Below are 23,693 nucleotides of genomic sequence, written 5' to 3'. Positions count from 1 at the left end.
CTCTCTTGCCTGATGAGGGGCTGCCTAGACTGGATACGACGGGAGTCCAAATACACAAATTACGAGCTGGAAACGAATATGGTGGCACCTTATGACCTGTCCGCTTTATTACACTGTTCACATAGAGATCTACCCGCACACCTCAAATCCAATCTTTTGGTTAGAGACACTGTTGCCACATGGAGAGCGGTCAGGAAACAACTGCAGGTCCCTGTGACCATCTCCAAGTTCCTTCCTATACGGGGTCACCCCTTGTTCCCACAGGCCCGTCAACATCACATCTGTTCCTCCTGGGCAGCAGGGGGTCTGACAACATTCTCTCAACTTTATAATGAAACATTGGGGACACCCCTATCACTGACGGATCTCTCCGAGCTATACGGGGTCACCTCCAACCAACACCTGTTTCTCCAGCAATGTCTCAGCTTTACAAATGCCGTATGCCCCTCCAAATCTCTTCGATTCAAGGCCTCACAAATAGACTCCTGGATCCATTCGCAAAAACATAGGATTTCGCATATCTATCGACCCCTCAACTCGGACAGTCTTACAAATGTTGCCCAGCAAATTGCCTTACCATGGAATAAAGTCTTGAATTCTCCCCTTGCGCAAACGTACGCCTTACAGGGTTATCGTTACACGTGCAAAAATGTACACGATGAATTCTGGAGGGAGCAACAATTTAAAATTCTGCACAGGGCTTACTTCCCACATCTTCGCTCATCCAAAGACCTTTGCCATCATTACTGTACGCTTTGCCACTCTCTGCATCCCACCCTACTCCATAAATTTTGGGAGTGTCCAATGATCTCAGCCTTCTGGGACAAAATACTCACTTTCATCTCTCGCCTGGTAGGCTACCCATTACCCAAGGATTTCTATGCTTTGGTGCTCGGCTTCCTAGACACACAACTGGACTCAGTACCTCCTCGAATGAGAGCTTCCTTGATACAATTCAAACCATGGCTTTCCTCCTGCTACATGATTGCCCGCAGGGCTATACTCAAGCACTGGATGGACACGTTTCCTCCCACTATCTCTGAAATCAGGGCTGATGTCACGGCATTATGGAAACTGGAACATATGGACCTTGCCAACCACCCCCACCAAAATCCATCCAAATTCAGGAAAAAATGGACAGGCCCCCTCTCTTTCTTTGGACTCCCCCCTGCTACGGGGGACCTGTGTTGATCACCCGATCTCATGGCTGTCACCGATCCGCCCGCTTCCATTCCGCCTAAATGATGATGACTCCTGACTGGTTACCTACTACTAATAATGGTATGATACCGTTTGAGGTTTAGCTTAACAGTATTAATCTCTTTACTCCTTGACTCCATACGACACACCGCAGTACTCTATACCGTTGGTTAAGTTGATGTATGCATTTATGTTCCTGTCACCCCCCCCCTCCCCCCACCTTACCCTTGTCTTCCCTCGCCTCCTTCCCCCCCCCCCCCGCCCTCATCCACTATAAGGCTAGTAGGTCCCTTCGGGGACGACCCAATGATACTCATAGCCTCCTGTATAACAAAGAAAACTTGAGGCTTGTCGCCTTCCCAGACTTAATGGTTGTGTGCTCATTTTATGCGTTTATTTGTTACATTGTATGCTTTGATTACTGCACTTTTATTTGCTGTACAAACTGACAAAGTCTCAATAAAAGTCTTGTTAAAAAAAAAAAGAATCGATCTGGAATAACATTTTATTATGTCATACAAAAGTTGAACTGGGTCATGATCAATGATAAATCGACTTGCGTTTTACATAACCGCCTAGCTATTTTTATTTAAAATACGTGGCGACCCTGGTTACAATATTTATCTATGAATATTGGAGATTCGTGAAAGAAAAACCTTAAAAGAAAAGTACAGGTTTTCCTTTTTTTCCCCATTTATGCTGCATCTGTACCCTCAGCGCCTCTACACTGAGAACTGAACATTCAAACACCGCCAATCGCTTTGTTCTGACAGTTCCCTAAGCAGAGAACTTCTGACAGCTCTCTGCTCTGCCCTCGTTGGAGCGCTGAGCAGTGGAGGGGCTGGGAGCATCCAGCTCAGGTTCTCAGCTGCTCGCTGAGAGGCTGAACCGGGTGTCGATACAAAAAAGGAGAAAGACTGGTGCTATGGACGTCGGCTAAAATATAGTTTATTTTAGCCTATGAACAACAGTCAAATAAAAATCCAATGCGTTTCGGCCATCAGGCCTTAATCATGGCTCACCAGACATTGCATTGGAGGTAGTAGCTCGGATGCACTGATATGAGCCTGGTGTCAGTCCAGGCACCTGGTGGATCCCGACTCTGTAGACGTGATGACGCGGTGCCTGGACAGACATCTGTGACATGAGCAGAGAGCAGACTTCAGACCGCTTTCTGCTAAGAAGGAACTGTACTCCTGCGATCCATAGGAGATATACAGCCAAACAAGCTTTGGCTGTACATCTCCTTTAACTGCCCACATCGTTCTTTCTTATCTTTCCTTTTTTTCTTTTCTTTTTTTTTTTTCTAGGATTTACAGTATTTAATTTTGGACAACTTTAAAAACACTATTATTATCAATGATACTTATTAGACTACATAAATACAACTTTAAATAATTATCCTTTTAATATCTTGTTTAAACAAGATATTAGCTTGATTCTTTGATTTTGTTAACATATCTGCTACAGCCCTACTTTTTTTAGGGATTCATTTCAATGTCAGTTAGATTTATATATTATTTCTTTACTTGTTTAAGACCTTAGATATGTTCTACCCTATGTTGGTAACAACGTGTTAATTATACTCTGTGAAGAAAAAACAATCAAATTTTAAATGCACATTCTCTAACTGGGAAAGAGTAATGGTGAAGAGTTTGGGGCAAAGAGGGGAAAATAGAAAGAATAACTCCTGTGTAAGATGAATATTTGCATTGCAATTAGCTGCTACTAAGAGGTGTAGCTAGCTACATTTTTTCTTTTTTGTTTACAGTTTGATGAGCATTGCTGTTACAGTGATCAGTGCAAAATGAACTGCCTATCACAGTGTTGCTACAGACTTAACCTCTAACGGTCAAACTGACACAGTATCCCAGCATTTACATCAGAAAACATGAGTTCAGTAGGGAAGGACAAGGGAAAAGTACATTGTTGGTCCCCAACTGTTTAATTGCATACTAAAATTTTACATACCTCTGTATTTATTCAAATCCATCTGCCAAAGGCAGACAATTGTACATTTAGGAGTATACATTGTTTATACATTCTCTACAGCTCTTTAGTGACTACGAACAGATAAAGCTCAAAGCCCTTGTTAGTTAAAGCCAAATAAAAATGCACCCCCCCCCCAACTTCTAAGTATCCAATAAAATATCACAGATTAACAGTATGCAAAGGAAAACATTTTGCTGAGCAAACACATAGCAATTTGAGGATGCCAATAGCCATGTAAATGCTAAATGTGGATTTACTAATGTTATTACTCTGCTGAGCTAACTAAAAAGAGCTGTGGTTGCAGTAATACATAAATTTCTGGAATCAGTAGATGACTTGAACTTGTTTTCAGGTCACAGCAGGCTACTTATTTTCATTGCATTATTATTCTGATGACTGCAACCTTAAATAACTTTCTCCAAGTTTATGGCTTAACCAGGTTAGAAATAGCATATTATCAGTCTGGGCTGCTTTGATAGCAATGTGAGGCTCAATAAACCATAAAATACAAACCTGCAGGTTATTTGTTCTTGTGTTTGCCAGTTGTTGAATCGAGGCCTGTGGACATGAAAAAATGTATGATAAAAATAAATGAAATCAATAAACAAAGAAACCACATGACAAAAATAACAGAAGAGGAACGTATATTATTACATATACATGCATTCTTATCTATCTTTTATAGTAATATAATTTATAATATAATTTTTTATGTTATAGTAGACACCAACTGCTAAATAAAATATGTAATACCCCTTGGTGCAAGAATGTAACTTTTCTTTAAAATACTAGTGAACTCTGAATGGATATAAAAGTTAAAGGACAACATCACTTTAAAGCTAGATGATAATTTTCGATTTCGGCCATGGAGGATGTGGGCAGCTGAAGCCGACCTGACTTAATTTCCTAGATTTTGTGCAGCTGGCTACCCAGCATGCACCTAGCGATCTCACACTTTGTTCCGATCAGGAAATTTTGTGACTTCTGGGATCAATGACATAGATATCCCAGCAGTCAACAGGCTAGGCTGATGACATAGTTGCCTAGGCGGCCGCGAATGAAGTCTACAAAATTTGCTTTCATTTGTGAATGCAGCAATGCATTAAAACTTCTTTCTACTAAAAACGTAATGTTAGTCCTATTATAAATGACACAGTTCACAAAATAACATTTGAAACTCTAATAAGAAAAACAACTTTAGTTCATGGATGGAAGAACAAAATATGCTTATCATAATGCCATGCTGGTAATCTTAGAGCTAGAGGGCAGCAGCTGTCAGGCCTGCACCCCACACCCTGCATTGTGTTGCATGTGTGGATATGCTAATCCATCCATCTCAGCTCAGGTGTGTGTGTGTTTGTGTGTGTGTGGGGGGGGGGGAGGGGGGGTGTACACTGGCATCTTTGTTTTGGGTTTAGAAATGTCATGGCACTATCTAGATGGACATTTACCTTCAGCCTGAGCCCAGGTATCTTATAGCAGATATGGTTCAAGACAACTTTCTTCATTCTTCACATGTATGCTGTGGCCCCATTCATTTTCATGTGTAGCTATGATTATGGTTGTCTCCAGCAGTTGCTTGGAGTATGCTTTCCCCATAGGACTGAAAGGGGTGATAGTGTGTATATATAGAATTAAAAGGAACCAGCCAGGTCCATGTTGACAGTAAAATAACTGGATTGGGGTTGAAGGTAAATACAGTATAAGCCTAAGGTGCCTGTACTCAGAGGGGCTTTATTAAAGATAACTTTTCCAATGGTGATGCTGTCTTTTAATGAAGTAGAATATTCAGTGAAATAATTTTTCAGTATAACTAGTATAACCATCTGAATTTGCGTTAGCACTAGTTTTCTGTAGACCCCCATACAGCACATATGCTAACAAAAGGAAGAAGTAAAATAATGGAAGTGTTCTGCTGCTGGTTCATTGTCAAATACATAGGCTGGGGTTGTTTTGGGCCAATTTGTGATGCCTCTACACTAGCTATCCAGAATATTGGTATGCAGTCTGCTTGGGTGCCTGGATGTATTTGTATATCTTTGAGTTAAAACTGTAAAAAAAAAAAAAAAACTATTTCTGGTCATTACTAAAGGGTACTGTCGGGAAACGTCAGACCTGTTCTGTGTTGTGCTAAATTAGTAAGCCAACTTCCAAGAATTGGGTTTCCAGTGTACAGGGCAAAGTGGTTGTAGTATTATTGGTGCACTTGCAACAGTACAATTGAATATAGTCTGTGATATTTATTTTTATTTGCACTGACAGGTAATTTTGCAGGACAAGCTTTCAGTGGTCTACCCCCTTTTTTTAGGTTCAAGCAGCACCGATACCCAATGATTTAACAAATCATAACTTACCCACCTTTCTGCCCACCATCTAGGAATACAGTATGTTTTTAAAATGTAATCCCTTTTGAGAGCTACCAGCAGACACTTAGTAAATCTGGTGGCTCTCAATTCTAGCCATCACCAATAGCTGGTGTCCCCCTGATAACAAACCAATCAGCATTGCTATCGACCAATATGTCAGCTATGAAAGGGCTCAAATTTTAAAGTCCTGAGATACTAGCCAGGCCTTAAGAGTTACCCACCAGCAGTTGCCCCACCCGCCCATATTCTGCCCCGCCCCTAAACATGCACTCGTAAATTATCTCAATCACGCATCCCAGTCCACAGCTCATCAATGCATCCACGTTCACAGCTTACCTCTGCATCCCAGTCCACAACTCACCTCTGCATCACAGTACACAACTCACCTCTGCATCCCCGTCCACATCTCACTTCTGTACCTATTCGACATCTCAAGTCTGCCTTCTTCCACATCTCACTTCTGCACATGCTGTCTATAGCTCTCACCTTTCCACACCATTCTATCCACAGCTCTCAACTTGCACCCCTCCGCCATACACAGCTCTTTTAGTGCTGCACACTCCAAAATAAATCTCCCTTCTGGGGCTGACCACCCATCCTTCTTTCAGCAGTCAACAATAATCTATTAAGCAATGACCAGCACAGGCTCAGAACACAACACACTGTAATGTTCTGGTACCTCTGGTACCCTTATTCCACTTTCCATTCCGTGTATGCGTCCCACCATTCTCTTCTGGTAGGTGCGCATACACCTTTAAGACCGATGCTGTCATCACTGAGCGCCGCAGAGCGGCTATTTCAACCACCGGCGTTCTCACTCACATCTTCGTTCAACCTGCCTTGCATCTATGCTTACAAGCGTGTCTCGCTGTGGAACCTCGCTACAGATCCCTGTATCTCGCTACCAGGATCACTTCCTCAGACCCGAACCTCGCTACTGATCCCTGTATCTCGCTACTGGATCACTTCCTCATCACCGGACCCTTCTACTACTATACTATAGTGATAAACTAGGGGAAACCTCCATAACTTACACTACTACTATTGCATTAAGGACTGTTACTACCTATCCATACTATCCTATCATCTGCACTGTTACATAGATTGCTAGCTCTTGAGACTACTACCATCTATCATCTGCACTGCTGCATAGATTGCTAGCTCTCCTGTCTACTACCATCTATCATCTGCACTGCTGCATAGATTGCTAGCTCTCCTGTCTACTACTATCTATCCTTGCACTGGGTTAGTCTATCCTGTATTTGTCATCTGCTGTCCTCACCACCTGTTAGCATACTCGATACTAACCTATCTGCATAAAGAAAAAAGGGTTGGGACTTTGAATGAGAGACATGGCAGTGACAAGGCTTGCACAGTTGAAAAGTCATATTTGATAATGTAGCATAAAATACAGACATGATAAACATGATATTGCATGGTGCATGATGGCAAATGGCTAAATTGGCAAAAAAGGAAGAAATTCCTAGAACAGCTTCGGAACAAGCCAGCATGGCAGAATACACAGTAAAAAAGAGTAATAGATTAAATCGTATTGGGTTGGATCATAGCATCCATTGACTGACGCGTTTCGTGGACTTAATATGCCACTTCTTCAGAGTCGATGTATGATTCATATCTACAATGAAAAATGCGTATAAGAACATTGCATAAGCTGGTGATTGATGGAAGCTGATAAAGGAAGGAAAAGGGAGGATTAGCCCCACAGTTCCAAAAACTTACATGTTAGTCCTGGCACAAGCTGGCAATGGAGGTAGGGGCATGAGCCCAGGTGCCTCCCCCGGGAGCTGAGGACGCATGGGGTCAGCGGCATCGGCAAGAAACACCACACACAGAAGAGCATTGAGTGGAGGAGTAGTCTAGATGTTGATGGTAATGTATCTATGTCAAATAAGTAATAGTAGATTCTGTAATTTATATGTAAATGTATACAACAAAAGTAAATGAAATGACAATAGATAGTAGGTATGTAGATAGATCTACCAATGTATGACTAGTGTGCTATGGAGGAAAGGGAAAGTTGGATCTAAGAAATGGTAATGGGTGTAGAGTATCTATATCAGAAACAAAAAATATATGTGTGTCATCATAAGGAGGTATAGACTGGCTTGCATATTATGGATGGGTGTGAATGGATTGGTGTGTGAGGGTGACTGTGAAATAATAAAGAGAGAATAAAGAAAAAAAGGGGTGCAAAATGAGGTGAGGGACAAAGACATTGAAACCAAAATGTGGAAAATGTGTAGAAAGGTGGAGTGAGACCACAGAATGCCAGTGAAAGTGAAGTTAACATGTGAAACCAATGGAAGAGAGGAGGGAGTAAGATGTGGTACTCCAATAGGGGATTAGGTCCAAAAAGGAACAGGAGTGAATAAGATAGAAAGGGGACTGAGTAGTAGCCCAAAAGAGGAATGAAGGTAAAAGAAAATAAAGAAGGGAAAAGTACCAGCTGGAGTATCCTAGAGAGTGTGCAGTGTGTCTGCCAAGTACCGTCGGTCATGTAGCGTCCAGCGTCACGTGCAGTGCAAACAAGGGGAGCCGCGGGAGCGGCCGGAGAGGCCAACCCGTCCAGCCGGCTCCCTTAAGAGCACTGAAGATGGAAATCAGCTGTCGGCGTGTAGGCGTCACAAGACACCGCACGACGGCGCAAGATGTGACGCCGATGTGCGGTGGCTCCGCCCACCCGATCCCCCGCTCGGAGAGGGGGAGAAAGGGCTAGGACATACAGCGCACATCGCAGCTCCCGGGAGGGACAAAGGGGGACATCCCCACCAACCAACCCGCAAAGCCAGGATATCCATGTAGAATGATCAGAGTATGATTGCTAATAAGCACAGTACGACATATAAACATACAGACAATGTATCAAACATGTATTTAGTGGTAATCCAAATACTATATCTCAACTTGTGCATATAACTAGAGTATACAGAGCCTCCAACTGATCCGGAGGGAGTCTGTTATTGACACAGTGTGTGAGGCTAAGGAGAAGGAGCCCTTGCTACTGGTCAATGTAATATAGTAAATAGTAAAAAAGACCTGTCACGGCAATCATGTCTCTCCATCCCTAATTCGGTTACAAAGTGGGGGGGAGGGCGGGACTTTAAATGAGGCGCACGGTGGGATTGGCCGCGCGTCTCCATCCCTAACTTCAATTGCATAAAGAAAAAAGGGTTGGGACTTTGAATGAGAGACATGGCAGTGACAAGGCTTGCACAGTTGAAAAGTCATATTTGATAATGTAGCATAAAATACAGACATGATAAACATGATATTGCATGGTGCATGATGGCAAATGGCTAAATTGGCAAAAAAGGAAGAAATTCCTAGAACAGCTTCGGAACAAGCCAGCATGGCAGAATACACAGTAAAAAAGAGTAATAGATTAAATCGTATTGGGTTGGATCATAGCATCCATTGACTGACGCGTTTCGTGGACTTAATATGCCACTTCTTCAGAGTCGATGTATGATTCATATCTACAATGAAAAATGCGTATAAGAACATTGCATAAGCTGGTGATTGATGGAAGCTGATAAAGGAAGGAAAAGGGAGGATTAGCCCCACAGTTCCAAAAACTTACATGTTAGTCCTGGCACAAGCTGGCAATGGAGGTAGGGGCATGAGCCCAGGTGCCTCCCCCGGGAGCTGAGGACGCATGGGGTCAGCGGCATCGGCAAGAAACACCACACACAGAAGAGCATTGAGTGGAGGAGTAGTCTAGATGTTGATGGTAATGTATCTATGTCAAATAAGTAATAGTAGATTCTGTAATTTATATGTAAATGTATACAACAAAAGTAAATGAAATGACAATAGATAGTAGGTATGTAGATAGATCTACCAATGTATGACTAGTGTGCTATGGAGGAAAGGGAAAGTTGGATCTAAGAAATGGTAATGGGTGTAGAGTATCTATATCAGAAACAAAAAATATATGTGTGTCATCATAAGGAGGTATAGACTGGCTTGCATATTATGGATGGGTGTGAATGGATTGGTGTGTGAGGGTGACTGTGAAATAATAAAGAGAGAATAAAGAAAAAAAGGGGTGCAAAATGAGGTGAGGGACAAAGACATTGAAACCAAAATGTGGAAAATGTGTAGAAAGGTGGAGTGAGACCACAGAATGCCAGTGAAAGTGAAGTTAACATGTGAAACCAATGGAAGAGAGGAGGGAGTAAGATGTGGTACTCCAATAGGGGATTAGGTCCAAAAAGGAACAGGAGTGAATAAGATAGAAAGGGGACTGAGTAGTAGCCCAAAAGAGGAATGAAGGTAAAAGAAAATAAAGAAGGGAAAAGTACCAGCTGGAGTATCCTAGAGAGTGTGCAGTGTGTCTGCCAAGTACCGTCGGTCATGTAGCGTCCAGCGTCACGTGCAGTGCAAACAAGGGGAGCCGCGGGAGCGGCCGGAGAGGCCAACCCGTCCAGCCGGCTCCCTTAAGAGCACTGAAGATGGAAATCAGCTGTCGGCGTGTAGGCGTCACAAGACACCGCACGACGGCGCAAGATGTGACGCCGATGTGCGGTGGCTCCGCCCACCCGATCCCCCGCTCGGAGAGGGGGAGAAAGGGCTAGGACATACAGCGCACATCGCAGCTCCCGGGAGGGACAAAGGGGGACATCCCCACCAACCAACCCGCAAAGCCAGGATATCCATGTAGAATGATCAGAGTATGATTGCTAATAAGCACAGTACGACATATAAACATACAGACAATGTATCAAACATGTATTTAGTGGTAATCCAAATACTATATCTCAACTTGTGCATATAACTAGAGTATACAGAGCCTCCAACTGATCCGGAGGGAGTCTGTTATTGACACAGTGTGTGAGGCTAAGGAGAAGGAGCCCTTGCTACTGGTCAATGTAATATAGTAAATAGTAAAAAAGACCTGTCACGGCAATCATGTCTCTCCATCCCTAATTCGGTTACAAAGTGGGGGGGAGGGCGGGACTTTAAATGAGGCGCACGGTGGGATTGGCCGCGCGTCTCCATCCCTAACTTCAATTGCATAAAGAAAAAAGGGTTGGGACTTTGAATGAGAGACATGGCAGTGACAAGGCTTGCACAGTTGAAAAGTCATATTTGATAATGTAGCATAAAATACAGACATGATAAACATGATATTGCATGGTGCATGATGGCAAATGGCTAAATTGGCAAAAAAGGAAGAAATTCCTAGAACAGCTTCGGAACAAGCCAGCATGGCAGAATACACAGTAAAAAAGAGTAATAGATTAAATCGTATTGGGTTGGATCATAGCATCCATTGACTGACGCGTTTCGTGGACTTAATATGCCACTTCTTCAGAGTCGATGTATGATTCATATCTACAATGAAAAATGCGTATAAGAACATTGCATAAGCTGGTGATTGATGGAAGCTGATAAAGGAAGGAAAAGGGAGGATTAGCCCCACAGTTCCAAAAACTTACATGTTAGTCCTGGCACAAGCTGGCAATGGAGGTAGGGGCATGAGCCTAACCTATCTGCATTCCTAAATACCATCTTGAACTCTCCTGTACAAACCTATCAAGTGCTTACCATCCTTGTCACTGTTCACACCTGTCCCTTCAGCACATCACCTTCATACTATCATATACATCCTATCACTCCAGGAACATCTCATTGAGTGTGTATATATCTGTATGTTGAAGCTGACAGGCCCAAGGTGATGAGTCCTGGAGAGTTGGATCTGGTATTCAACACATCTCTACATGACTACTGAGTGGAGATTTTGCAGCTGTAAATCCAGCCTATAACAAAAACGCAGGAGCGTTACACACACTGGCTGATCTGCCTCTCTCACACAGCAGCAAAGTGAAAAGCAACCTGGCTAGCCAGCGACAGTGGCTCCCAGGGCATCAGTCTAGCACCTGTCCAGTGTGCTGGAATTTGCAGCTCCTCTGCCCCCATGTCTTAGGAGAGCTCTGCAGTGAGATTATCATCAGGATGTATCCATGAACACACCACCCCCACCACCAAGTCAGCCCACTCCTGCTCACCTCATTCCTTTCTGTATGAACCAATAGGAGTGAGTGTTCAGGACAGCAGGCTCCCTCTCATGGGGCCCCTGGGCAGTACCCAAGTGCCCATATTGTCAGTCTGCCTCTGCTCCACAGTCACACTCAGCTTATTTCTACTCACCCAATGCAAGCAGGTGAGTGGAAAATTTGAGGGCTGAGCAATGCTACAGGGGCCATATGCAGGCTGAAGGTTTTATTGAAAAAAAAAAACAAGATTTCAGCTTGAAGATCAACACATATATAATCAGGCTGAAGTGTTCATCTGCAGTGCTATATGTTTATAGCCCAACTTCAGACTCATCTGTTTATTCATTTAATGTGGTTGTAAAGCCACATCTATTATATTCTTTTATCTTCTCTGTTTTAGGAACATATTAAATACAGTGTGTGTGTTTTTTTTTTTTAAATCATAAAGCTAAATACCTTCTTTGCCCAGCTCTGCTGCATGGTCACATGTCCTCCCTCTACTCTCCTTTTCGATCTATGGAGTACAGTGGAGTGCCTGAGATTCCCCTCTGATGTATGCAAGCTAGCAGAGGGAGGACATTTATAATAAAAAAAAAAAAAAAACACACAATGTCCATATGTTCCTAAAACAGAGAGGATAAAAGCATATAAAATATGTTACTTTACACTTTACCAAAAGAGAGGAGCAGCTGCAGCAAAATACTTAATGAAGTCAGGAGGAGAGGGAAGGGGCGGGGAGGAGATTGGAATCACAGTTCACACATAGACTATAGGAATGACAGGGAGAGGGGGGGATGAAGAGATGCCAAATACACAGCAGGATGACAGAGGCATGTATTCTGACCATGCTATCAGGGATAAGCAGCCATGATAAGCATGGTCAGTACACACAGGCGAAGACAGGAATGGGCAGGATCAACCAGGTATTGTAGCAAAAAGAAAAGGACAATTGGTGGAAAGTGGAAAAAGCACTGTGCTATATCTCATGACTTAAAGGGACAGGAGCATGATGGAGTTTTTTTCTAGGCTTACAAACACTTTATCTATCACCGAAAATGATTATAATTGCTTTAAATTATTATTTTTTTTAATTTCATATTTCCTTGAAACCTTTTAAAAAATGTGTGAGTTAATGTTTTCAGATCTAGGTGATATCTCTACACTAGATATTATTTTTTTCTAATATATTGAGGTAAGTAATAAAATGGAGAATCTATCTCCAGTCTATCTTTACTGCCTTTATAGAATTAATAGCAAGTCTATTGCTCTTCCAGCTAAAGGAAAGCACTTCAGAGTAATTGGAAGCTTGTCTGTTTTAGAGCATTTTTTTTTTCTATTAATATATTTATAACCCCACCAGCTTTTGTCAGCTATATTACAGTGAGATTTCATGTAATGTTCTGAAAAACTACATGTTTTTTTTTTTTGTTTATATTAGTGCAAATGCTTTTTTTAAAGCAATTGCAGTGCTTCACCCTCCTCTCTCATCATCTCCATTTTTTATTCAAGTAACATAAAGGTTATTTGTTAGAAGCAAAAGGTTGTTTTTTTTATTGGTATAACAATAATTGGTATAAACATATTTTCTTTGGAAAACAAACATTTTAATAATAATTGTTGTCTGTCATTTTCTACAAGATGAACTAGAATCATCTTCAGATCTATGAATCCAACTGGGCACCAGCATTTTAATGCCATTAGATGTGTTATTACCTCCTGACATTATAGTTGTCGGAGAAAAGGGGACTTGTCCTGTCATGTAACTGGACTTTGTGCTTCTACATCCCCTTGGCAGGAACCCGACTGGGGTCCCAGAAAATGGACTTTGTGCTTGTGATGCACTGGTTCTAACAAACCAAGGTATGGACCTATTCACAAGGCAGGGGCATTAGGGGGCACCAGGAGCAATGGTGAAGTCATGTTATGCTGTACATGCAAAGAGTAATTTTAGTAAAGGAATTCAAATGATAAAGAGCTTTGCCTGATCTGAGTTTATGCAGGGCCAGTAGGTGTTGTAAGTACAATTTATTCAGAAGGATTTTCTGGGGAGAGCAGTCACACAATATTTCAGGGTTCGGGAAGGAGAAGTCTATATAAATGTGTAGAGCTAAGTTAGCTCATAAGGATGGTCATACAACTTATAGCTTTTATGGGATGGAGACTTAAAAATATAGCAGCCAGCCGACCAGAGATGAGTGATTTGGCAGAAGTGATGAAGGTGCATGATACTGAAGAGTCAGTGTGCTGGATTCCTTCCCTAGTGGTCAGTATCCCAACTTGGATCTAGCTGCAGTACAGGGCATTCTAGGGACCTGGCATGAAATTTACATAAGTGGGAGGCCTCAAGGAAAGTAAGTATAACACCTTTTCTGAACACAAGACAGGAGTTTGTAGAGACAGCAGAGTCACAAAAGAGAGTGACAGGTTCCAAGCTGGTGGATCCCGCAGCCTGTTCCACAGCCCCAAATCAGAAATGCTAAAAGAGCTAAAGTTGGGTGTGGAAGGGGATGTTCTCCCATGGTGAAACAGAGAGAGAACTGTGTGAAAGAATTGAGTAAAGTGCTGCCTTAACACCACCTCACTCATTTGCCTGCAGTCACTCTGTTAGCCCTTAAGGACACATCTGTACTACTTCCCTCATGAACCTGCCCTCAACTTTACTGCGTACACCTAAAGCTGGGATATGTGACCTAGTGGAAAATGATGTCAGTGAAAGTGCTGCACTGTGATTGGTTTTGTTAACATTAAAGGGTGGATAAATGGTGCCCTGGAGCAAATGTGCCCTGCCCTACAAGTCTTGCTGTTGAACGGCACCATCTCTCATCAAGCTTTTCTTTGAAATACGTGATGCCTAACTGAGAGACTGAATCACCTGTGCTGAATAAAGGCCTGAAGTTTTAGCCAACTATGGGACTCACTTATTGCTGCATCGAGGACTGTGATGTGCTACATTTCATCTAATGGCTAACTTCTCCCCTGGGGCTCAATGTCTGAGCTAGTAGCCTACCTGGCAGCCTACCTGAGGAAGGGCATGAACGAATATATCCCCAAAACTGTTTTAATGGAACACTTTGCTGCTTGAATATTTGTATATATTTTTTTCAAAAAATGTTAAGTGCAGGAAACCAGATTTATTATTCTATATGTGGCCTTTCGGAGCGCCTGATTGCATGCACCAAGAAGATTTATGAGTGCTGTTCACCGCACCTGTAGGTGTGTGTGTGTGTATATATATATATATATATATATATATACACGATATACAGTGAAGAATCAACAACAAGTGGGACACAATCATGAAGTGGAACAAATTTATTGGATATTTCAAACTATTTTAACAAATAAAAAACTGAAAAATTGGGCGTGCAAAATTATTCAGCCCCACCGCACCTGTAGGTATGTGTGTGTGTGTGTATATATATATATATATATATATATATATATATATATATGTATATATATATATATACACGATATACAGTGAAGAATTAACAACAAGTGGGACAGAATCATGAAGTGGAACAAAATTTATTGGATATTTCAAACTATTTTAACAAATAAAAAACATCACACCTGTAGGTGTGTGTGTGTGTGTGTGTGTGTGTGCGTATATATATATATATATATATATATATATATATGTGTATATATATATATACACGATATACAGTGAAGAATCAACAACAAGTGGGACACAATCATGAAGTGGAACGAAATTTATTGGATATTTCAAACTATTTTAACAAATAAAAAACTGAAAAATTGGGCGTGCAAAATTATTCAGCCCCCTTAAGTTAATACTTTGTAGTGCCACCTTTTGCTGCAATTACAGCTGTAAGTCGCTTGGGGTATGTCTCTATCAGTTTTGCACATCGAGAGACTGAAATTTTTGCCCATTCCTCCTTGCAAAACAGTTCGAGCTCAGTGAGGTTGGATGGAGAGCATTTGTGAACAGCAGTTTTCAGTTCTTTCCACAGATTCTCGATTGGATTCAGGTCTGGACTTTGACTTGACCATTCTAACACCTGGATATGTTTATTTGTGAACCATTCCATTGTAGATTTTGCTTTATGTTTTGGACCATTGTCTTGTTGGAAGATAAATCTCCGTCCCAGTCTCAGGTCTTTTGCAGACTCCATCAGGTTTTCTTCCAGAATGGTCCTGTATTTGGCTCCATCCATCTTCCCATCAATTTTAACCATCTTCCCTGTCCCTGCTGAAGAATAGGGACGATCGAACTTTTGAAAAGTTCGGTTCGCCAGAACATCCGAACTTCCCGAAAGTTCGGCCCGGATTTCAGAACCCCATTGAAATCAATGGGACCCGAACTTCGGTAATCAAAAAACACAATTTTTAAGCCCTAAAACCCAATAAATGCCCCCTAAAAAGTCCCTAGGGTTCTGGGTCATGCCCCATTAACTATTAATCACACAAAAAAAAGTTCTTAAAAATTGTCATTTTTGATAAAAAAGCCAATTATTAAAAAAAAAAAATAAGAGAGATTTTTTGATTTTGACTTTGGATTTAGTATCTGGGGGGTCTAAAAGTGTACATGTGAAGTTTCAGCTCTGTAGCATGTCCAGAACTATGAAAAAAAAAGATAATTTTTCAGTAGAACAGGGATGTGGGACCCTCCTTTTACACCTATATGATCTTTTTTTCTGGTTCTGGACATGCTAAAAAAGATCGTTTGTATTAGAACACTTTCAGCTCAGGGGGTTGGCTTCTCTTCTCGGTTTTCACACCTTGCCGGTTTAATAGCAGGCATTTTTTTGGGTTCTTTGCAGTCAGGAAAAACATCTGAACTTGTGTATAGTGGTACTGTGCACAAGTTCAGATGTTTTGCCTGCCTCCAAAAACCCCCAAAAAATGCCAGCAAAAACACACCTGGGCATTTTTTTTTTGACGCTAGCGTTTTTTTGGCATTTTTTGGGGTTCTTTTGAGGCAGGCAAAACATCTGAACTTGTGTATAGTGGTATATATACACACATAATTATATGTATATAGACACCTAGCCATATATAGGTGTGATAGTAGCAGAAATATATTACTGTAAATGATTTCATTAGCGCAAGCATATATTTCTGCTACTATCACACCTATATATGTCTAGGTGTGTATATAAATATATGTATGTGTGTATATACACCACTATACACAAGTTCAGATGTTTTGCCTGCCTCCAAAACCCCCCAAAAAATGCCAGCAAAAACACACCTGGGCATTTTTTTTTTTGACGCTAGCGTTTTTTTGGCATTTTTTTTGGGGTTCTTTTGAGGCAGGCAAAACATCTGAACTTGTGTATAGTGGTATATATACACACATAATTATATGTATATAGACACCTAGCCATATATAGGTGTGATAGTAGCAGAAATATATTACTGTAAATGATTTAATTAGCGCAAGCATATATTTCTGCTACTATCACACCTATATATGTCTAGGGGTATATATACAGACATATATGTGTATATATACCCCCTATACACATGTTCAGATGTCATGTCTGACATCAAACATGTCCTCAAAAAAGCACTGGCAGTGGCAACCCCTGCAGCATGAAAAATGCTTGCTGGTGAGAAGCCATATTCCTGTCCCGAAGCAACTCAGAGAAATGATCATTTCTCTATAGCGCTCACCCTGCTATGGAAGGGTTTTGTCACCCTTCCATAGCAGTCACTGTCAGTTAACCCTACACTACACTACGGTCCCCTTACACTTAACACTTTCCCTACAGAAACTAAATTTTTGAAGCTAACTTAAGTGTAAAGGAGCACTCTAACTACACTAGATATCCCTTTCCTCACACTAATAAATGCTAAATGACACTTTTAAAGTAAAATTAACAGAACTGCTTCCACTCTCTTCCATGTCCAGTATAACAATGCTAGGAATATGGCGGGGGCTATCTTATATACTGGGGGGCGTATTCACTAATGATTGGTCTAGGGACCCCCTAGTCACTCCAATCACATTCCTAGCATTCTCCTACCCCCTCAATTGGCTTTTGCTAATGGTTCTGGTCCAATCACGAGCTTTTAAAGCCCATTTCCTGAAGCATTGCATTTAGGTCGGTTTTGGTTGCCGAATACCGAACTTTTTGGGCAAAAAGTTCTAAATTCGGCCGAACCTCGAACACTCAATGTTCGGGCCGAACCGATGGTGGACCCGAACCGTTCGATCATCCCTACTGAAGAAAAGCAGGCCCAAACCATGATGCTGCCACCACAATGTTTGACAGTGGGGATGGTGTGTTCTGGGTGATGAGCTGTGTTGCTTTTACGCCAAACATAACGTTTTGCATTGTTGCCAAAAAGTTTGATTTTGGTTTCATCTGACCAGAGCACCTTCTTCCACATGTTTGGTGTGTCTCCCAGGTGTCTTGCGGCAAACTTTAAACGGCACTTTTTATGGATATCTTTAAGAAATGGCTTTCTTCTTGCCACTCTTCCATAAAGGCCAGATTTGTGCAGTATACGACTGATTGTTGTCCTATGGACAGAGTCTCCCACCTCAGCTGTAGATCTCTGCAGTTCATTCAGAGTGATCATGGGCCTCTTGGCTGCATCTCTGATCAGTCTTCTCCTTGTATGAGCTGAAAGTTTAGAGGGACAGCCAGGTCTTCGTAGATTTGCAGTGGTCTGATAATCCTTCCATTTCAATATTATCACTTGCACAGTGCTCTTTGGGATGTTTAAAGCTTGGGAAATCTTTTTGTATCTAAATCTGGCTTTAAACTTCTCCACAACAGTATCTCGGACCTGCCTGGTGTGTTCCTTGTTCTTCATGATGCTCTCTGCGCTTTAAACGGACCTCTGAGACTATCACAGTGCAGGTGCATTTATACGGAGACTTGATTACACACATTATACGGAGACTTGATTACACACACTTGATTACACACAGACTTGATTACTGGATTCTATTTTTCATCATTAGTCATTTAGGTTAACATTGGATCATTCAGAGATCCTCACTGAACTTCTGGAGAGTTTTCTGCACTGAAAGTAAAGGGGCTAAATAATTTTGCACGCACAATTTTTCAGTTTTTTATTTGTTAACAAAGTTTGAAATATCCAATAAATTTCGTTCCACTTCATGATTATGTCCCACTTGTGGTTGATTCTTCACAAAAACAGTTTTATATCTTTATGTTTGAAGCCTGAAATGTGGCAAAAGGTCGCAAAGTTCAAGGGGGCCGAATACTTTTGCAAGGCACTGTATAAAATGACACTCACAATATACTACATTGTGTTCTGTAGGTGCGTAGGGGTCAGCAGGAGGAACCACAGCACACAGCAGAGTGCCAGAAAATCATCACTGCTCACAGTGTTACATCCTACAGGATCTCTGAGTGTTTGACTGCTTTACTGCAGAGATCAGCAATGTGGGCAACATGAGAGGTTGCATTTCTTTTTGCAAAGAACAGTTTTTTGGAAGACTTATTTTAATGTTAGGGTTGCTTTAATAATAAAAGTTACATTTGTTTAATGATATTGTTAATGTAAATTGTGACATGCCAAGAATTTAATCATGATGACTTGAATTACCCTAGAGGTTTGCTTCAATTTATAAGTCAAACTTAAAAAGTTGATGCACAAACTCCATGGTTGATGTTTTTCGTTATGTCAGATTGTCCGATAATAAACATGGGGTAATGTACACCAATCAATCATAACATTATGATCACTGACATGTAAAGTGAATAGCATTAATTATCTTGTTACAATGGAATCTGAAAGTAGGTGGGATATATTGGGCAGCAAGTGAACATGTCGTTCCTGAAAAAATGGGCAAGACTAAGGATTTAAGCAAAATTGACAGGGGCCAAATTGTAATGGCTAAATTACTGGGTCAGAGCATCTCCAAAACTGTAGCTCTTGTGGAATGTTTCTGGTCTGCAGTATTCAGGACCTACCAAAAGTGGTCCTAAGAAGGAAAATGGGTGAACTGCGACAGGGTAATGGGCAGCCAAGCCTCACTGATGCACATAGGGAGAGAAGGCTGGCCCATGTAGTCAGATCCAATAGGAGATCTACTGTAGCTCAAATTGCTGAAAACATAACAGCTGGTTCCAACAGAGAGGTGTCAAAAGACACAGTATGTTACAGTTTGTTGCATATGGGACTGCATAGCTGCAGACTGGTCAGGTTGCCCATGCTGACCTGTGTCCACAGCCAAATACACCTACAATGAGCACATAAGCATCATACCTGGATTACAGAGCAATGAAGGAATGTGGCCTGTTCTGATGAATTCAAGAATTGTTTGAGGTGTGTTGACTTGGCCTCCAAATTCTCCAGATCTCAATCCAAATAAGCATCAGTGAGTACTCCATTCCATGGAGGCCCCACCTCACAACTTACAGCTCTTAAAGGATCTGCTATTGACAGCTTGTATGCCACAGCATACCTTTGTAATGGATGTAATAAGGGTTAATAATGGTTATAGTGAAATGCCTATTTCACATTATGATGCATACCTTATGTATATATATATATATATATATATATATATATATATATATATATATATATATATATATACATATATATATATATATATATATATATATATATATATATATATATTGTGACAGGAAGTCAGGTAAATCTGGGAATGTAGTCACAGAGAGGAGACAGATTCCCACCTTGTTTGGAAAGTTCACTAATTACTATAGGGTGTCGGCTGCCAAAGGCAGCAGGAAGGTGTAAAGAAGTTGAAAGGCCTTCAGCTGTTCGGAATGAGGAAATGAAGGCCTCTATAATTGTCCAAAGAAAGTCTAATGGATTGCTGCCTCCTGTCGCCGTGTGGGCTGGGAGAGGAAGGCAGACAGATGTGTGCCCCCTGAACGCTGTGTGAGCATGGGGAAGACCTCCTGAAGCGATGTGCGCTCAGGAGGGTAACAAGCGGGATGTGAAAGGAAACCAATGGACATTTTCTGAGTGAAGACTTCTCAAGGTGAGAAAACAAATTATCTCAAATGTGAAGAGTAAAGGGACATGTTCCATATGAAGAGGAAAAGGGACATGTTGAATGGACATTTGTTATGGAAAGGATAAAAATGGACTATTGAGTGTCTGCTGTGGGACCAGCAAAGTTTGCTCCAACAGTAGGTTGGAGACAGACTCTTAGGTAGGTTCCAGTTTGTGTGAAGGTAGCCGCCCACAGAGGCAAGGATTTATTTTCTATTTTATTTTGGATGTTTTTGCTGCCTGCAGTTGGTTCGAAAGGAGTGCATGAAAAAACCAATCTGTTGTTTACAACCATCTCCCGGCTATCTATTTGTGTAAACGCACCCCCAAAGGGGTCACCCATACGCTTACCACGGAGCTAATCCCTCACATATGGTGGAGGTATGCAGTGGGCAGAAGCAGAGATCCCTGCAAAGAAGTGCATATGTTTGATGAACTTTATCTGGTGCACGAGATTGCACAATCTATGTGTGCAGGAGAGAAGATCCTGAAAAAAAAAAAAAAAACATGTTTTAAAGAGACAGGGGTCTCAAAATTTTTGATGAACTTTGTTGTGTCTGGTGCAAGGGACTGCACAAACTGTGTGCGCAGTAAAAGAGATCTTGCAAGAGAGAGAAAAACGACATGTGTTAAAGAGACAGTGGTCTGAAAATTTTTTGCTGGACTGTGAAAAATTTGTTTGTGGAGTTATTGAAGATGTTATCAAAACGCCTGAAAAAATGCAAGGATCGCGGAAATGAGAGACCGGATTCTATGGATGGAGGGGATGCTACCATCTGAACCAGCCCCATCCATGCCTAAAGACAGTCTACTAAAGAGGAAGGTTGTTGTCCCTAGCAACACTGGGACAAATGAAACTGCTATGGAGACGTTCTCAGATGAAAAGTAAACTCAAAATGGGGGAGATGCTGAAACAGCAGAGCTTTGCAGCTCAACAAAAGGCTCACCAAAAGAGCATGGCAGGCTGGAAACAGAGACGCCAGCAGCAAATGGAGGTCATCGGTTTGGAGGAAACCGAGTATGTGTGCAGGGCTGAGTTGGATGCCTTGAAATGGAAAATGGAAGAAAAGGAATGAGCCCTGGAGTTGCTTAGGATAGAGCATAGAAACGTGCAGGCTCAGGTGTTCCAGTGGGAAGAATCCACTGCTCTTCTTTTTTCCGAGTTGCACAAACGCAGAGAGACTATAATGGAAAAAGATACCATCCTCATGGAAAAGGAAAGTGAAATTCAGACTTTGCAGAAGCAAAGTATGTGTGAAATGTTGGAGTTGCGTAATCAGCTGGAAAAAAGTCTTCAGTGTTTGGAAGTTACAAAAATAGACATGCAGGAGTCGCAGGAACAGAATGTCGCTCTGAAAACGACATTGTCTCTCAGCGACAACGAGAAAAGTGAAAGAGAGGCTAAATTACTGAGTACTGTGTATGAGCTCACCACTTTGAGCAATGTGGTAGATGAATTACGTGCAGACTGTGAAAGTTGGAAAGATGAAGCCCAACGTTTCCAGCAGCAGCTAAAGGAGAAAGAAGCCTGTGTGGCAGAATTACATTCTCATTCCCAGAAGCTAGCCAATGAGGTGAAAGCTCTTATGCAGGGAAAAGGAGATTGTGAACATAAGAGGAAAAAAGTAGAGGCACAGCTTCTGGAATCGCAAGTCAAGGTGTCAGAAGGTGACCGAGTGTGTGCTAAGCTGTCAGAGAAGGCAAACCGATTGCAGGTTGAGCTGGACAATGTTACAAATCAGTTTTCTCAAGCAGACAGCAAATCTAGAGAAATTGCGGAAGATTTTTCTATCTTGGAATCGCAGCTGCAAGACACGCAGGAACTCTTACAGGAAGAGAGGTGTCAAAGGCTGAGTTTTAGTACAAAGCTCAAACAAATGGAAGATGAGAAAAATGGCTTCCTGGAACAATTAAAAGAGGAGGAGGAAGCAAAGAAAAACCTATCAGAGCAAGTCGCAACATTGCAAGCTCAGATAGCGGATATGAAAAAACGCATGGAAGAAAGCGTTGGTTCATTAGAGTGTGTTGAAGATGTGAAAAAGAAGTTTGATCAGATGCTTGGTGAGGAGAAGACGGTGTCTGCAAAATATGCAGAAGAACGCGACCGTGTAAAAACGGAGGTGCGTGATAACGAGAGCAAAGCCCTGTTCTTGGCTCACTCCTTGGAGGAAGCTTTAGAGTGTAAGGTTGAACTAGAAAGAGTTAACCAACAGCTGCATACAGAAATGGAAGAATTGGTCAGCTCCAAGGATGATGTTGTGAAAAGCGTTCAGGAGCTAGAAGAGTCTAAGCGAGTCTTAGAACAGCAAGTAGAAGAGATGAAGATTCCGTTGCAGGAACTGGAAGAGGAATTACAGGCAACAGAGGATCTGTCCCAAAGAGGGGATAGTGTGCCTGATACAGTTTTTAAAAGGATCAGAGTTTTGGGGTCTGTCCTGAGTGAGCCTCAGAAATGTGATGACATGTGGCTTGAATCACCCCTTTGGAGTAAACCGTTCCTTCAAAAACTTCAAGCATTGGAAAATGTATCATTAGAACTTCAGCAAACAAAGGAGCTGTGTAAGAAATGTGATGATTTCTCAGTTCAGGCTGAAAACCTAGTGGAGAAAACTAAAGCGGAGAAAACTAAAGCAAGTGATATAAATCTGGGAGAAAAAAGCAAACGCCACCTAGTGGAGAAAACTAAGGCTGTTGGTGAAAACGTGAAGCAAAGGAATTTCAAGTGCCTTTCAGGGAATATTTCTAAAATGGAACTGGTGAAAGACAGGTGGCAGAAGTTTGATCGTGATCTTGAGATGCATTCCATGTGGAATTCAGATAGAGAAAAGGAACTAGGTGACCTTGAGTGGTCAAATAGTTCAGCAGAAAGTGCATTGAAGAAACCTGTAAAAGAATGTGTTGCAGTTCCATGCTTCTTCACTGATGCAGAGAGGAGGTCTATAATGGATACCACCCAGATCGCTGGGTTCAAATGTGTTGCCTTTGACCCCTATGTTGGTGGAAGGAAATTTGATGATGTTCTGGTTGGCTACTTCTGTGAAGAGTTTGGCGAGAAATATAAACTGAATATCAAATCAAATAGTAGGCCTTTACTGCGACTCGCTCAGGAGGGCGAACAGTTTAAGAAGTTGATGAG

General features: G+C 41.6%; 1 protein-coding gene across 4 annotated transcripts in view; it reads right to left on the bottom strand.

The window, feature by feature from the left end:
* MLIP (muscular LMNA interacting protein) overlaps positions 1-23,693 on the bottom strand; it is a 444,758-nt gene that overhangs the window by 135,930 nt on the left and 285,135 nt on the right. For all 4 annotated transcript variants that reach the window (XM_082250228.1, XM_082250229.1, XM_082250226.1 and 1 more), the window contains one exon: positions 3,706-3,750. In XM_082250228.1, coding sequence (XP_082106354.1) covers positions 3,706-3,750 — 45 coding nt within the window. The remainder of the gene's footprint in view (positions 1-3,705; positions 3,751-23,693) is intronic.

Source organism: Pelophylax lessonae, assembly GCF_965119305.1.
Source record: "Pelophylax lessonae genome assembly, chromosome: 3".
Classification (NCBI taxonomy): domain Eukaryota; kingdom Metazoa; phylum Chordata; class Amphibia; order Anura; family Ranidae; genus Pelophylax; species Pelophylax lessonae.
The sequence above is the reverse complement of the archived record's forward strand: the minus strand, read 5'-3'. Positions and strand labels throughout refer to the sequence as shown.